The sequence below is a fragment of the Acytostelium subglobosum genome (assembly GCF_000787575.1).
Source record: "Acytostelium subglobosum LB1 DNA, scaffold: scaffold30, whole genome shotgun sequence".
Classification (NCBI taxonomy): Eukaryota; Evosea; class Eumycetozoa; order Acytosteliales; family Acytosteliaceae; genus Acytostelium; species Acytostelium subglobosum.
This window is the reverse complement of record NW_012236503.1, coordinates 37,931-50,687: the sequence shown is the minus strand read 5'-3', so window position 1 is coordinate 50,687 and position 12,757 is coordinate 37,931. Positions and strand designations below refer to the sequence as shown.

The window sequence follows — 12,757 nt, the reverse complement described above, 5'->3', positions numbered from 1 at the left end:
ACTCACTGGTACGTGAGGACCTGGTGTCCGAGCTTGGTGCAAGAGTAGGTGCGCCAAGGAGTATTCTAAAAGCTGCCAATGGCACACCAATCAACGTGGTGGGCAGTGTCGAGCTGGTTTTCAAACTGGCCAAGATAGAGACCGTTGTCAGACTACGTGTCATACAGAAGAGTGATCTGTTATTCAAGTGCGTTCTAGGTTTTGACCGCACTCAAGTTGGATGTATTGACAAGCAAGAAGTTAATAACCAACAATCAAGGCTGGTCCAGTAAGCTGTTCGCTTCATCGGATGTCAAGACCGCCGTAGGTTCTATCGTGGATGTCACCGAGGCCATAGCCATTGTCAATGAGTCAATGCCAACTTTAACAAAGTCCAAGCCTGAATCTACAGAGTCAGTGGAGGATGTGTTGAATGACTACGATGATATCTTTGCTGAGAAGTTGGAGAAAGCTTGCCAAATCACTGTTGTGGAACATGAGATCAACCTCATCCAAGGTGCAACTCCAACTACTGCCCGTCTCCAACACTTTTCAATCAAAGAGAAGGCATTCTTGGAGACCGAGATTGATAGACAACTCAAAATGGACTCTATTGAGGACTCGTCATCTCCATTCTCCGCTGCGCCAGTCCTTGTTCCAAAGGGTGACAGCTATCGTCTTGTCGTGTCGTACAAGAAATTGAACGACATCACCATCAAAGACAAGTACCCGTTACCAAGGCTGGAGGAGCAATGGGCCAACTTTCATGGTGCCACTGTGTTCAGTACCATTGATATGTTGAATGGTTACACGCAACTCGCCGTCGCCAAGGCCATCCGTCCTATGACTGCATTCATCACTCATACTGGTCTTTACCAATTCAAGAGTTTGCCGCTCGGTCTGTGTAACGCTGTGGCTACATTCTCTCGTTGCATGTACACTATCTTCAAGTCATTGATCAACAAAGGTATATTTTTGTACCTCGATGACGTTATTCTCTATTCCAAGTCTCTTCCAGAGCATGTCAAACTACTGCGTCAAGTGTTTGAGATACTACGCAAGCACAACTTCAAGGTGAACGTCAAGAAGTGTGTCTTTGCCAAAGATCGACTTATCTTTCTTGGCTACCTCATATCCAACAAGGGTCTCCAGGTTGACCCAGCCAAGTGCAAGGCTCTCCAGGAGCTCAAGCAACCTGTCAATGTCACAACTCTGTTGTCCTTCATTGGTCTGGTCAACTACTCAAGAGCATTCGTACCTCATCTCGCCAGTCTCCTAAGACCATTGTATCTACTCACCAGRAAGGATGTACCCTGGGAATGGACTCCAGAGTTGGAGCGAGTTCGTCAGAAAGTGATCAAACAGTTGTGTGAGGCCACAACATTGTCCTTTCCAGACCTGTCATCGTTGTGGGTGCTCGAAACAGATGCGTCCGCATATGGAGCAGGTGCTGTGTTGCTCCAGAACAACAAGGTTGTTTCTTACTTCTCCAAGACATTCAACTCTGCCCAAGTCAACTACTCGGCCACTGAGAGAGAATGTYTGGCCATTGTATTGGCCATCGAGCACTACCGTCCATACCTACATGGCACCCGGTTCACAGTGATCACCGACCATCAGCCATTGCGCTACTTGTTCACAGCCAWGATGAACAGTCGTCTGATCAGATGGGCTCTGTTTCTGCAAGACATGGACTTTGAGATTGTGTATCGTCCTGGACATCTCAACAAAGCAAGTGACTGCCTATCCCGTGACCCGGTCAAAGACGAGGAGACCGTCAACATCGTTGGTGCCACGGAGGAATTGTCAAGAGATGTGTGGATCAGAGAGATCAAGGCAGATCCCCAATTGATGCTTTTCATCAACTACATTGAGAAGAAGGAGCTGCCAGAGGACCAACATCTGGCTCGTCGAGTGGTCATTGAGTCAGAGTTCTTCCTATATAACAAGGGCATCTTGTTTCGTGGTTCCAAGCATCCTGAATCACGTGTTGGATCAACATCGCCAGTKGTCAATCCAAGAGTGTGTGTCCCAGCCACGGTCACATCGCGCATCGTCCAGCTCTTCCATGACGATCCAATCCATGGAGGACACTTTGGTATTRCCAAGACCATCTACAAGATCAAGGAGAGATACTTCTGGCCGGGAAWGATAAAGGAGATCAAGGAACATGTTCAGACGTGTCCAACTTGCCTTTCAACAAAGAGAAAGTACACCAGAGAGGGTCTACTCATTCCCATCGAGTCGTCTCGTCCGTTCGAGTTGGTCGCTTTGGACTATCTGGGTCCACTCACYGAGACCAAGGATGGTAACAAGTACATCCTGGTCATCGTCGACCACTTCACACGTTGGGCCGAGGCATTCCCAACCAAGGACAAGTCCGCTGAGACTGCCGCACACCATCTKTTCACTGACTGGTACTGTCGATATGGCGCTCCAATGAAGTTGTTGAGTGATTGTGGAGGTCACTTCCTGGCTGATGTCATTGTCCAGATGAACAAGATCTTCGACATCAAGAAGGTGAACACCAGTCCCTATCATYCCAGGACCGATGGAATCTGTGAGAGATTCATACAGACAATCATCCAGTTGCTTCGAGCCTACTACTATATGTACCAGTTGTGATTAGGTGAGTGCGTATATTGTATGGAACTGAGTGTTTGTTAACTGACACTATGGGAAGTGGTTCGATTGAGTATAATACCAATAATCTATTATACCAATATCCGATGTGAGATGATCTAGATGTAGTAGTCCATACTACAACGAGCGCGAGTTAGTGAGTAAGATCACTACATTACCTCCCCTTGAGACGAAGCCTCTTGAGCTTAGGCAGCAGGCTTCATTCGATCCACGTTGACAGTCTTGATGTARCGACCTGGTAGGTCCACACAGAAGGTGTTTGGTCCGAGAGCCTTGAGGATACGATAAGGACCATGCCAAGCTGGTACAAGCTTGKAAGCACCTTGGACAGAACTGGTCTCAGAGGCACTTGGCATGTGGACATAGACTGGATCTCCAACCTTGTACTGTGGAACAGAACGACCACGATTGTGACTGAACAGGTTGGCTTCATTGCGGGCCATCTTGTTCTTGTATGATTGGTAGTAGCCAAACTTCAAAGAGTTCTCTAACTCTTCGGCGTACGACTCAGGCTTCTGGAGGACAATCTCTCCAGACAGTGGATTGACTTTGAAGTTGGTCTCGACTGCGATCTTGGCAAAGCGACCAAAGAGTAGTTGGTATGGAGAGAAACCAGTTGTAGTGTGCGGTGTGATGCGGTACGTGAACATGACACCCTTCAGGTAGGCATCCCACTTATCTGGACAGTCATGAGAGTAGTAGAATCTCCAAACACACCTTATCCTCTTCAAGACCTAGATTCTGATCAAGGCCGAGTGGGCACGAGCCAAGAATACCTGCCAGAGACTGTACACCAAATTCACCAACACTACCAACTCACAAGCGAAGAAGCAATCCACCTACTAATCTGCCACCACTCAACTACACCTGTCTAAAATAAATTAAATTAAATCCTTTTTTGGTAATGTCTATTACCTCCTTTTGTCCCCCTGCCACTGTCCTTTATCTCATTTGTAATAAAAAACACAAGACAGTTTATTAAAGTCATGTTTTAAACATACCTTTTCATAGTTTTACAAACATAGAGATACATACACATAGATATCTTTGTTCACCATGAGATGGACAACAAGGTATTCCATTTCAAACTTGATCGGAATGTTGGCTCACAACAACAAGGAAGCACCAACAGTCCCAGTCAGGCACGTCAAGTATCTAGTAGTCAGCCAACAACAAACAGGCACCTTAATGTGAGACCTTCGAGTCAGCCATCGATTCTTGTTGGCACTCAACATCAAGAGTGTAGGCCCAGCCTGAAGCAATGGGATGAGAGTTTGGTCAGTAGATATGTGAGTCGATCACCATCGGGACCGAAGCTGCTCAGTAAATAGTTGTAGAGTGGCCGAGTACCTGACAGATGGGTACCCTGCTCATCTCATATCTTTGTCTAGACGAGCAGGTACCGTACTTAGGTACGTCAGGTGGCGTAGGAAATTATACCTACTCGGCCACTTTACAACTATTTACTGGGTCTTAATGTCCAATTAATTTTGTTTGTAGATTGGCCACAACAAAGATACAAACTAGTTTCGCGATTAAATGAATAAATTTCTTGGCCAATCTACAAATGATATCAGATTGGCCAGTCTACAAATGATAGGTCTTGGGAACATGGACACGAGCAGCAACATCAACATAAACAACAACAACAATCATACATATCAATATACTTATAACTATTATCTCTATTTAATACCACTATTGTACAATTAGGAAATGTCTGTGAACAAGGCCGTATTCTTCACTCAATCAGATCTGGTTGGTTTGGAGCAGCAGATGACCGCCACCGGCGTCGTAAACATCCTTTCTATTGTCAACTTTGTTGCTGATCCACTCAAGGTTGGCAAGAACTTGGCCAACGACAAGGAGTTCATTGGCAAGTGCATAACCAAGGCTTTGTAAGTTTTATGATGTATCTCGGCCATCAACCCAGAGTCTAACTTGATATAACAGGGACACCGTGCCAGGCATTGGTCCAATTCTCTCCCAGACCTTTGCTCTCTTCTGGCCCAAGGATCCAAATGCGGCAGTGATCACCAAGGCCGCCCTCGAAGCCAGGTTGAAAAGCTTCAAGGACGAGCTGATGACCTTGGTAGATGAAAGGATCGACAAGGCCATGGGCGAGGCCTGGAAGATGATCTGCATCAACTTCTTTGACAATGTCAAGGACTCGTATGCTCAGCTCCAGGAAAAGGTGCTCATCTTGCAAAAGATGATCTCCCTCAAGCTCAACACCACCGCGTTGCAGACCCAGATCCGCGCAACCCTGGACTCGATCCTCATGCAAGCCGGAATGATCATCAACTTTGCCAACGACACGAGGTTCTTCAAGAGCATGTTGCCAACTTACATGCAGGCCCTCATGATCCAGAACTCGATCTTCCTCATGATGAACGTATGTTCTGGAATGATTCCTGGCCTTTATCTACATGGACACTAACCATCCAACCAACCACACCAGACATACTGGATCCAGTTTGGAATCCCTCCCCTTGTTGTCTCGGGTATCCCGGCCGAGGGCGACAACCCTGCCGTGAAGGGCCTAACCCAGGCCTACCATGATAGGGCTGTTGATTTCATGAACCTTGCCTTTAAATTGATCAACGATACTCTCATTACTCCAGAGACCAGGAACACTACGGAGTTTGACAGCTTCCTCAGCAAAGTCTCCAATGTGCTCGATACCGACATGTACCTCTACCCCGTGCCACTTGTCGTTGGAACAACAACGGTCACTCCAACCTCCGCCACCGTTCCTGTGCACAAGGTCCCAAAGAAGACAGGTGCCTACATCTACCGTTGTCCCTTTGCCAACTTCCTCCCAGACCAAGAGTAGGTATCTCAGCCTCTGCTAGTGCACTGGCACGAGTCACTTTCTAACGCATCTTCCTCTCCCATATCATGTTCCCCACCCTTCCACAACATCCACGACAACTTCCATGCATCCACAACAACCTCCACTACGTCCACCCTCCCGTAGACGCCAGAAGACTCATCATAACAAGTTTTTTGGCGTTGGCGACTCTATCACCAAGTGCAGTGGATTGGGCTTCAACTGGAACGGTTCATTCGCAAGCCTGGACTTTGCGCTGGAGGAGCCAAGGAAGGTTGCCTTCAGAGTGCATGGCTTGTACACCGAGACGCTCACCGGTTTGGAGCTGACCGTCAACAATGAGAAGGTGACTCTGCCCCTTGTCCAGGATGACTATCCCGTCATGTGGCAAAAGGATGAGTCGAAGACGCCAGTATTTGACTTCTACGACAAGAAGACAACTTCCGGATTCACCGTGTCTAAGCAGTTTGCAGCGAGCCAGAGCTTCAAAGTCAAGCTGGGTGTCATAGCACCTGAGGGCGTGTTGAAGGCCTTCTTCCCCTTTATCGAGCTGATTATTTGCGATTAGGATCGGAATATTCATCTTCTGTTAAACTGATCGACGGCATTGCCATTGCTCTGGATGCCACCAATGTTCGGTCCCAACACTCTTCATAGAATAAACTCCTGTTACACCTACCCTCACTTACATTCCCACTCAGACTTATCCTCGCACTTACTTATCTTAGTATAGATATTAAAGCCGCCATTATTGTCATGTCGGCCAAACCCTTGCCTTCATTAGGGTGTGTTGTCCTGGGTTCGGACACTGGAAGTATGACACAACGGACTGATTCCAAGTGTATATGATGTCAACAACAACTAATTATTATAACTTGAGACAAGAGATAGAAAGAACATGAGTGACATCAACAACAATAGCAACAACAACTCTCAGAGATCAGAATCGAGTCAATGCGTCAAGAACTCGATGCCGAGAATACACAGTATGTTGTTGTTGACGAAACAAAAAAAACAACAACAATAGAGTGATACTAATACAACTACAACGACAAAGGATTGTATATTATTGATCTGTGTTCTATCATGATGACCACAAACAGAGATGTTGAGTTTATTTATTATTAATTGATTTGTTCAACTCTGACAACCTATTGGCTAACCTTCTTTCCTCTTTACGGTGCACCTTCATCTTTCTGTGTCGCCACACGGCAACAAGAACGATGGCACTAACAATGGCAACACACAACACAACTATTCCTGCAATTGCCAATGCCGTCAACTTCTTGCCGGATGATGGACATGTTCTGTCTGTTGCCGAGTCCTTGGCATCAGACGAGTCGATCAGCACGTGGAAGTCGGGATCCATGATGGCATACTTCTCAAACTGCTGCACATTGATGGCGATCAATGTCTGCGCGGTCTGGGACTCTGGCGCCTCCAACAAGTCATTGAGTAGTGTGTTACTCACGACGGCCACACGATCATCGACCATAGCCTTCTGGATGAAGCGTCCAAAAAGACTGAACTTCTGGACCTTGACACGCATCCAATACACACTTGGAGTCTTGCCGTCAGTGAGGCCATACTGGCGAGTGGAACATGCGTTGGGGTCTGATGTGTTGATCAATGCCTGCATGACAACCTGCATCGAGTTGATCTTTGACTTGAAAGTGTAACTGTCCACTGTGATGGTGTACTTGAGAGTGGACTGCGCCATGGACAGGACCTCGCCTGCGAATGACACATTCGCTACAGTATCGAACCATCTGACCGTGACCTTGATTGATCCATTGTCTCCAAATGTTGTGCTGTAGACTGGAGCATTGGGATTGTCGCCAGACATGTTCCATTTGCCAAGATCATGGGAGGCCACAACTTTGCCATTGTTGTCCAGCTCACGCACCTTGATCACATTGATCTCTCCAAAGAGTTTGGTGCCATCTGGATTCTCGTGCTCAAAGGTCGTGGTGGGAGTGGTCGGTGAAATGGTTGGGATGGTGACGACGACCTTAGATTCGCATCTCTCGCCGTACCATTCAGGGGGACATTGACATCCTTGTGTAGGTGAGCAAGTGCCACCGTTGTTACAAGTGTCGGCTTGACAGGGCACCTCGGGGAATGGGGGAAGGGTTGGTGGTACGGTGATCGGGGGTAGATCGACGTTGGTGGAGTTGCCCCAGACAACTTGATTGGATGGAAGGGTGTTGGCCCATACTTGGATGATCATGGCCATGTTGGTGGTGTTCTGATTGAATGGGAACACTAACATTATTCCAGTGTGGAATGTGGTGTTGGGTCTTAGCAAGCTAGCCTGGAGCCCATCGATGGTCGTGTTGAATAGACTCTCAAGCTTGGCTGGATCGGAACCAAAGTTGCGGCCGTAGAGTGTGATGGTGCCATTGCCCAGGCTGACATGCTCGATGATTGGGTGTATGTGATCAAAGGTGATATTGATTGATGGAGTACCGATACCAAGGCCATTGATGTCATGAGTTGAGTATCCTTTGTAGTTCTGGCTGTTGTCGATCAGACCGTAGATGCTGACCAACACTCGACCGTGGAGCGCACCGAATGAGTATGGAAGGTAGCCAGTGGCCTCAAAGAGGTATTCGTTGGGGTAAGTTATGGCGATGAACTTTGCCTGCATGGTGTATATCTCAAAGGCATGGCCAGTCAAATATACATAAGGTAGCTTTGACATGTCGTATCCAGTTCCAAATTCAGTGACCTTGAACTGAATCTTCATTGATCTATCGTATGATCCAACATTGATCGTTGAATTCTGAATGTCCAGGCTGGTCAATGTCGGAGGGGACAAGTCTGGGTTGTCTATTGATTGTGGGGCGGGAGTTAGAACATACTTGTTGACTTAGTGATTGATTGTTTGAGTGGATGTTACATACTTGTTGTAAGTTTGATTGAAAGTTGAAGGAGGTCAGCTCCTTGGATGTAGGCCAAGGGCGAGACGGACATTGACACTGCACCAGTGCCGCGGGTGATTGTGGCAGTGTTCTGGGATGAATCCACAAGTTGCATATCTTGGATGGTGAACGTTTGTGATTTGAAATCATCATTGATATAGAATCCAACAAAGTACTCTCCGATTGTTGCGTTGGAGGTGGGTGATCGATCGGACAACTTGAAGTCCACACGACGAACACTTCCATCGGCACTACTGGAAACGTTGATGTGCCCTCTCTCAAAACCATTCTCCTGGTCCTCGATTACGAGGTTCCATCCAATCATCGTTGATTGAGTGGCAGCCACCCGATAGCTCAAAGAATGTTTGGTAGGGTCGTACTTCTTGACTGGCGTGGGGCGAGTTGGACGGGGTGGCTCTGTTGGGTACAAGAATGTAGTACCAGGGAAGGCCTTGATGCTCTTGATCATTGGTGGCATCTCATCAGCATCTGGAATGAAGTAAGTTTGGTCAATTAATGAGTGTTTGTTTGATTGATTGATGAGTGAGTGAGTGACATACATGTTGAGATGACGTTGACAACAGAGTTGGGGAATCTGGCTTTGAGCATTGCGCCGTCGATGATGGTGACACCCATGATCATGCTTGGGGCGAACTTATGGATTCTTTCGAATCCATTTGTGCTTGGTGCTTGAATCTGGATGTAGTACTCAAGCTCACGTGAGTATGTCCTGGCTGGAACAGTGAACGGCAGCACAAACAGTCCAAGTGTCTCATTGTATCCTCCATTCGATCTATACAGTGGGTTCTCTGCCTCCACACCATAAATGAAACTGATGTTGAAGTTTCGGTTCAACTTTGTCGAGTTGAAGTACATCCTATTGCTCATACTACTGTCGCTCACATTCATTGTGTACGTGTCAAAGTGGACATTGGTCATGTCGTCAAGATCAAACTCCCCTGTGAATGATGTATGAGTATGGGGTAAGTATATGAGCGTGACTTGATTGATAGGAATCATGACTTGATTGACTTGTACTACTTACACATGGATGTTAACGAGCGGATGGTCCTGGAGGTTTGGACAAAATCATCTCCATTGTTGTAGGAGTAGACGTTGCTGGCAAAGTCGTTGGCAGCGTAAATTGAGAACTTGCCATCATCCCAGTTGGCCTTGACAGTGATCAGCTGCTCGTAGAATCCTTGGTGGTAGTCGCCCGACACTATGTTCTGCTTGTCGATGAATATGTAGTCGCCAGTGGACAGGAAGATTGTTATCATGAAGAAGCCACTCATATCATCCTTGATCTCGGTGCGCACATGGTAGGTGGTGTCGTTGATTTTCTGGAAGACGATGCTGAGCACATTGGGTGCGATCTTGTCGGCCAGGTTGTTGTTGCTGTTGTTGAATTGAATGCTGTGATACTTGTTGTTGCCGCATTGGAGTATGACTGCGGGCATAAAGTAGACGGATTGGAGGAAGGTCATGCTCATCGAGACACCCGTCGTATCATTGAATGATGTTGCGCCATAAGGATAGAGCATGTCATCAAAGTTGATACCTTGGCCAAGATCATACATGCATTTTTTGTACCAATCAAGGCCAAAGTCTGTGTTGAACTCGTAGAAGTCTGATTCAACTGGTCCTGGAGTCAACGAGGGAATAAGAATTGGAATGGTATCTATTGTGATTGGTTTGGATCATTCGGGGTTAGGGTCAGGATATGGAATGATGGGAATGATTCCAGGGTGAGTAAAATTATTGAACTTACCGAATCGTGGATCGAAGGAATCGGCTCTGGTACCATTGCCAACAGTCTCATATACGAGGATTTCTTCCAAATTGCCATCGGCCCAGCCAAGAATGAGGGTCTGGGTATTGGTGTCGGGTGATCCCAAGACTGGCTTGACGCTGCTTCTCTCATTTCCAAAATTAGGGTCGTTGTATGGATCGTAGAAGTAGTCAGTGTACTTGGTTGATGTGGCAATGGATACCCAATCCTTCATCATCAACTGAGAGCCAGTATAATTGCCGAGTTGGTAGGTCTGGATGTTCAAACCCTGGGGTTGTGTGTTGTGGAACACTGAGGCCACACCGATGTAGTACTCCGGGTCACTATTCAGTAGTATTGTTACATTGATGCTCGACTCGTAGACAACAGATGGAGGGGCGGTTCCCCAAGAGGCAGATGGGTTCAGTGACACACACAACAGCGAAGATTCATTCGTCAGCCTCTTGTATGGGGCGATACGGCATTGGTAACCTGGCGCAGAGCATTCAAATGTGTTGATCAGAGCAGTCTCCACCTTCATGTTGGTCTCAACATATACACGATAGGCTTCATCACGATGCAAAAACACTGAGTTGAGGACGCCCATCGGAACCGCATGGTACTTGGCCATATCGCGGTAGACGCTAAAGGTTGGGGCAACGGGGGATGTGTCGGGGATGGAATCATTCCAAGATTGATTAGTTAGTTATTGATCATTGATGGATGGTGACTTGACAGACTTACCTTGGCAATTATGGGTCCAGTTCCAAGGGAATGCCACGCCATTAATATCCTCGACCATTCCTTGGTAGAGGAATTCACCAAGTGGTCTTGAATAGAGTACTATAAATGCATATTGTAGACCATTGTAAGAGTATGCTTCCTGACTGGTTGCTACACCACTTGTCTCATTGATCTTCTTCAAAGGTACACTATAATTATACGCCAACACGATCTGAACATTACAACCAGTAATGGTGTTCAATTTCATATTCAGAGAACTCGATGATGTTCTAACTAATATCTGTCCATTGCTCACTACAGTGTTAATTTAATATATTGTTAATATTGATTGATAGGTTGGGACATTGACTTTTTGTTGACCTGGAATGAATCCACTTCCAATCTCAAACAAACACAAATATATCCAGTGGATCTACTTACAATCTCCGAATTGTACAAGTAATACTAATAGTATTAATAGTATAAACGACGTCATGTTATTGATGATCATCTTGTAAATATTTGTAGTATGAATTAATGTATGAATGAATGTTTTAAATGACACGTTTAAGGATTGGACAGTACATGGTGTTAATTATTGGGAACAATAGTATCATGTAGTATTGGTTCGGTCTTGGAGGTGGTTGATAAGGTCATAGCCCGTCCGATCAAGCTCAAAAAGACTAGATACTAATCATAATTATATCTAGATTTTATAACTTGAGGGGGTTTAATGGGTTGGGTGTTTTTAAAGGCAAGTGATGGTCTTCGGTCCCAAAATATCAATTAATTAAACAGTTTTTTAAGATGATGTGTGTTGTCAGTGTTCGAATCGAAGATCGAAAGAGTAGGAATCGTAAGACAGTTACATGATCGGTCCAATACGAGTGTAGTTTCTGACGACTTTGAGTAATTCGTTAAAGTAATCAAAGAAATGTGTAAGTCTGTCTGATCCCATGAAATTTCAACGTCCTTCAATCCCCAGGTCAAAGATTGTAAGGCATTGATTCAAAGTGTAATGCACCTTGAACATGGCAATTCATTCAAGTTCAAAAGGAAGCGGATCCGCATGGTCATTGGAATATTTTAACTATGAAATATAAATAAACAAGAGCCAAAAGACAATCTACTATAATAATTTTGACCTTTGGCTTCTCATCAGTACACTTGGCCGAGTTGGTCTAAGGCGTTAGTTTAAGGCACTAATTTCTTCGGAAGCGTGAGTTCAAATCTCACAGTGTACAAATCTTTTCACTAATTCAAATGAATCGGAAGTTCGTAAAGTGCTCCTGATTCGTCCAATCAAATACTGGCTTCCCTTCAGGACATCCAATAGGAACCGAATAGTCGACAAGGAATCAAGTCAAGTTGGTAGTGTATTATTTATTATAACTCTACAGATGGTGGAATGATGCCAATCAATAAGTTTAAACTTTTGGCTTCAAATAGATATTATAGGAGGCGGTAGTTGGAACACCTTTGTCGTACTGGCCAAAAACAATTGAAGTTTGGACATTAGGGAGAATATCGATATACTTGGTGTTGTCACAGGTCTCGAACACATAAGTCGACAACTTTCCAACAACGTACTTGTAGTTTACCAATAATCTCTCTCCAAGATGGTAAAATATAATGTCTTTGTTGTTCAATCCAATGCTTCCACCTTTCTCAAGTACAGCCGTTTCGGTCCTCTGTACGACATTGGCCTCGATCCTCTCGAGTGTAATTTCATAGGCACCGACGTTACCAGTATCCAGATTGACATGCATCGGTTCAACTTTGCAGATCTTACCCATCATGGAGGGCATTGGTATATAAAATGCAAAGTTAGTTCCAACTAATAGGATGAAGAAAGATAAAATTAATAATAATTTGTTCATAGTT

At 45.5% G+C, this 12,757-nt stretch overlaps 5 protein-coding genes across 5 annotated transcripts; 2 read left to right on the top strand and 3 right to left on the bottom strand.

The window, feature by feature from the left end:
- Window positions 1-201: 201 nt before the first annotated feature.
- SAMD00019534_109980 (hypothetical protein) lies at window positions 202-2,598 on the top strand (the record flags this gene model as incomplete). The annotated part of the gene is made up of 2 exons (XM_012893651.1): window positions 202-1,225; window positions 1,376-2,598. Coding segments are annotated over 2 exons (2,247 nt in total), but the record flags the coding sequence as incomplete, so codon positions are not given.
- Window positions 2,599-2,807: 209 nt separating this feature from the next.
- On the bottom strand, window positions 2,808-3,272 carry SAMD00019534_109970 (hypothetical protein; the record flags this gene model as incomplete). The annotated part of the gene is made up of 2 exons (XM_012893650.1): window positions 2,808-2,843; window positions 3,003-3,272. 2 exons carry the CDS (start codon window positions 3,270-3,272, stop codon window positions 2,808-2,810), a joined length of 306 nt encoding a protein of 101 aa, XP_012749104.1.
- Window positions 3,273-4,338: 1,066 nt separating this feature from the next.
- SAMD00019534_109960 (hypothetical protein) lies at window positions 4,339-6,020 on the top strand (the record flags this gene model as incomplete). The annotated part of the gene is made up of 4 exons (XM_012893649.1): window positions 4,339-4,520; window positions 4,576-5,017; window positions 5,084-5,454; window positions 5,603-6,020. Coding segments are annotated over 4 exons (1,413 nt in total), but the record flags the coding sequence as incomplete, so codon positions are not given.
- A 549-nt stretch (window positions 6,021-6,569) lies between these two features.
- SAMD00019534_109950 (hypothetical protein) lies at window positions 6,570-10,781 on the bottom strand (the record flags this gene model as incomplete). The annotated part of the gene is made up of 5 exons (XM_012893648.1): window positions 6,570-8,287; window positions 8,362-8,868; window positions 8,940-9,338; window positions 9,425-10,060; window positions 10,151-10,781. 5 exons carry the CDS (start codon window positions 10,779-10,781, stop codon window positions 6,570-6,572), a joined length of 3,891 nt encoding a protein of 1,296 aa, XP_012749102.1.
- A 1,522-nt stretch (window positions 10,782-12,303) lies between these two features.
- On the bottom strand, window positions 12,304-12,753 carry SAMD00019534_109940 (hypothetical protein; the record flags this gene model as incomplete). Its single annotated transcript, XM_012893647.1, has 1 exon — window positions 12,304-12,753. A coding segment is annotated over one exon (450 nt), but the record flags the coding sequence as incomplete, so codon positions are not given.
- Between the last annotated feature and the right edge of the window lie 4 nt (window positions 12,754-12,757).